The sequence below is a fragment of the Thermobia domestica genome, chromosome 17 (assembly GCF_964235325.1).
Source record: "Thermobia domestica chromosome 17, izTheDome1.hap1.1, whole genome shotgun sequence".
Classification (NCBI taxonomy): domain Eukaryota; kingdom Metazoa; phylum Arthropoda; class Insecta; order Zygentoma; family Lepismatidae; genus Thermobia; species Thermobia domestica.
In genome coordinates this window covers 32,505,524-32,507,428 of record NC_137470.1, presented here as the reverse complement: position 1 = coordinate 32,507,428, position 1,905 = coordinate 32,505,524, and the positions used below count along the sequence as shown (strand labels likewise).

At 38.7% G+C, this 1,905-nt stretch overlaps 1 protein-coding gene across 1 annotated transcript; it reads left to right on the top strand.

The window, feature by feature from the left end:
• The first annotated feature begins 344 nt into the window (after positions 1 to 344).
• On the top strand, positions 345 to 899 carry LOC145673980 (uncharacterized). Its single transcript, XM_081743801.1, has one exon. It carries the CDS (start codon positions 345 to 347, stop codon positions 897 to 899), a length of 555 nt encoding a protein of 184 aa, XP_081599927.1.
• The last annotated feature ends 1,006 nt before the right edge of the window (positions 900 to 1,905 follow it).

Here is a 1,905-nt window from a genome sequence, read left to right as displayed (position 1 = left end):
GTGAACTTCTGCACCACCCGATAGGCCATATAGGAGAACGATGGATGTTTGAAGGCTTAGGTCCCTATCCGCACGAAGAAGGAAAACCAAAATATGTTTTAGTCGCCATCGAAACAAGTACACGTTATATAGTGACAAAGGCTGTTAATGGGATTACAGCAGATACAATTGAACAATTCTTGTTGGAAGAAATAATTCTGAAATTCGGCGCCTTTCGTTTCCTTCATCTAGAGAGACATCCTGTGCACAGAGCGAAGAAACTTCAAAAACTAGCAGAGATATATAACTTTGAATTTAAGTTTTGCCCTGCTTTCAACCATTAAGACATAGGACTAGTCGAAGTTATGAACAAAACACTGCAGAATTCCTTAAAATTTTTCGTCCAACAAAATCACGAAACATGGCCAAAGTTATTACCTCATATTACTTTTGGTTTAAATAGTTTCGCTCAATTAGGAACGAAGAAATCCAGCTTCTTTCTCATGTTTGGATACGAACCCAGGACCATCAGCGATTGCAAACTTCATATTACCCCTCAGCTACAGCTTGAACGGGACCAACTCGTAAAACTTCGAGAAAAGACACGGCATAACTTACTGAAGGCTCACGAACAACAAAAGAAGTACTTTGATAGAAGACATAAACAACAAACTTTTCACACTGGAGATAAAGTACTCATTTACTTTCCCTTTCGAAGAATTGGAGAGTCATCACAATGGACCGATAGATACTGCGGACCGGCTACAATAATTTCAAAACTAAACAATAATCTCTATCGCGTTCGCATGCCCCATAATTTCAGGGAGAAAGAACAGAATATTTCCATTGAAAGGATTAAGCCATTTCATGCAGCCGAAGAATACATATACAATGATAATGATGACGAACGCACCAGCTAGGAAGAAGGAAAGATAAGATAAGAAGAGAGAAAACCAAGATCATCATCCTCTCAGCAGATATAAACAAGCGACATGCGAAGCGCACTCTTCGTTTCAGCGGCAAAGAAGAAAGAAAAAAAAACTAAATATGGAATAGAAGAAACCAAGATACACCTATAATACAGCTAACTATTTGAAGTGACCAAATCTAGTACCCACCTTAGTGTTCAAATCGCAAACGATCCCTTGTCTTTTTTTTTTTTCACTCTTATAATTTCTAACCAACCTGCATTCTGTCATATGAATAAGCATACATACATACAATTTCCTTCAGTAAACAAAATTGCAAGCCAGCATTTTCTTTCGACTTCGAGCGAACGAACTTCACAAGGCCAGCTATAACATTTTTATCTTCGCTTCTCTGCTTCGTATCATATAACTGTCACTAACATAATGACCTACATATACAGAGTGTTCGGAAAATCAGGACTTTTGATTGGCAACCTTTTTCCGCCGTGACTACAATTATCAATGTAATGACTTTAACCGTTCTCTAAGTATGTTCTGTCATCTATTAACTAGTACTAGCCAGAACTAGACCAATATTAGAAACATTTGTATAATAGCGCCATATGACGCGCGAACTTCATAACCTATACTGCGGACATTACTATCAGTGACGTGGTTATAACTATTAACTGTAATCATCAGAGCTTCGACAGCCTCTCCTTTGAGGGAAATGACGTGCCATACGGATCCTGCTTAGCTTAAGAGGACAAACTGTCAGTGCTCAACTTCAACTTTAAAACTTATGTGATAATATCTCAAACAGTGATATCAGTGACCAGTGCTTTTTAACTTTGATTTTGTGTTTCAGTGTTATAGTGTTTTCCAGTGTCTACTGTGCCCAATATGCAGATTCCATGCTGGCACAACCACGAAAAAATAATCCAGTGGCTTATTTTTTTCTACGCCCCGGGGGTGTAAGGATCCCCACGTTGCCGTACCAGGCAATAACCACGTGTGA

Coding starts and splice junctions, on each gene's coding strand:
- LOC145673980 (XM_081743801.1), top strand. CDS start 345: ATGAACAAAACACTGCAGAATTCCTTAAAATTTTTCGTCCAACAAAAT.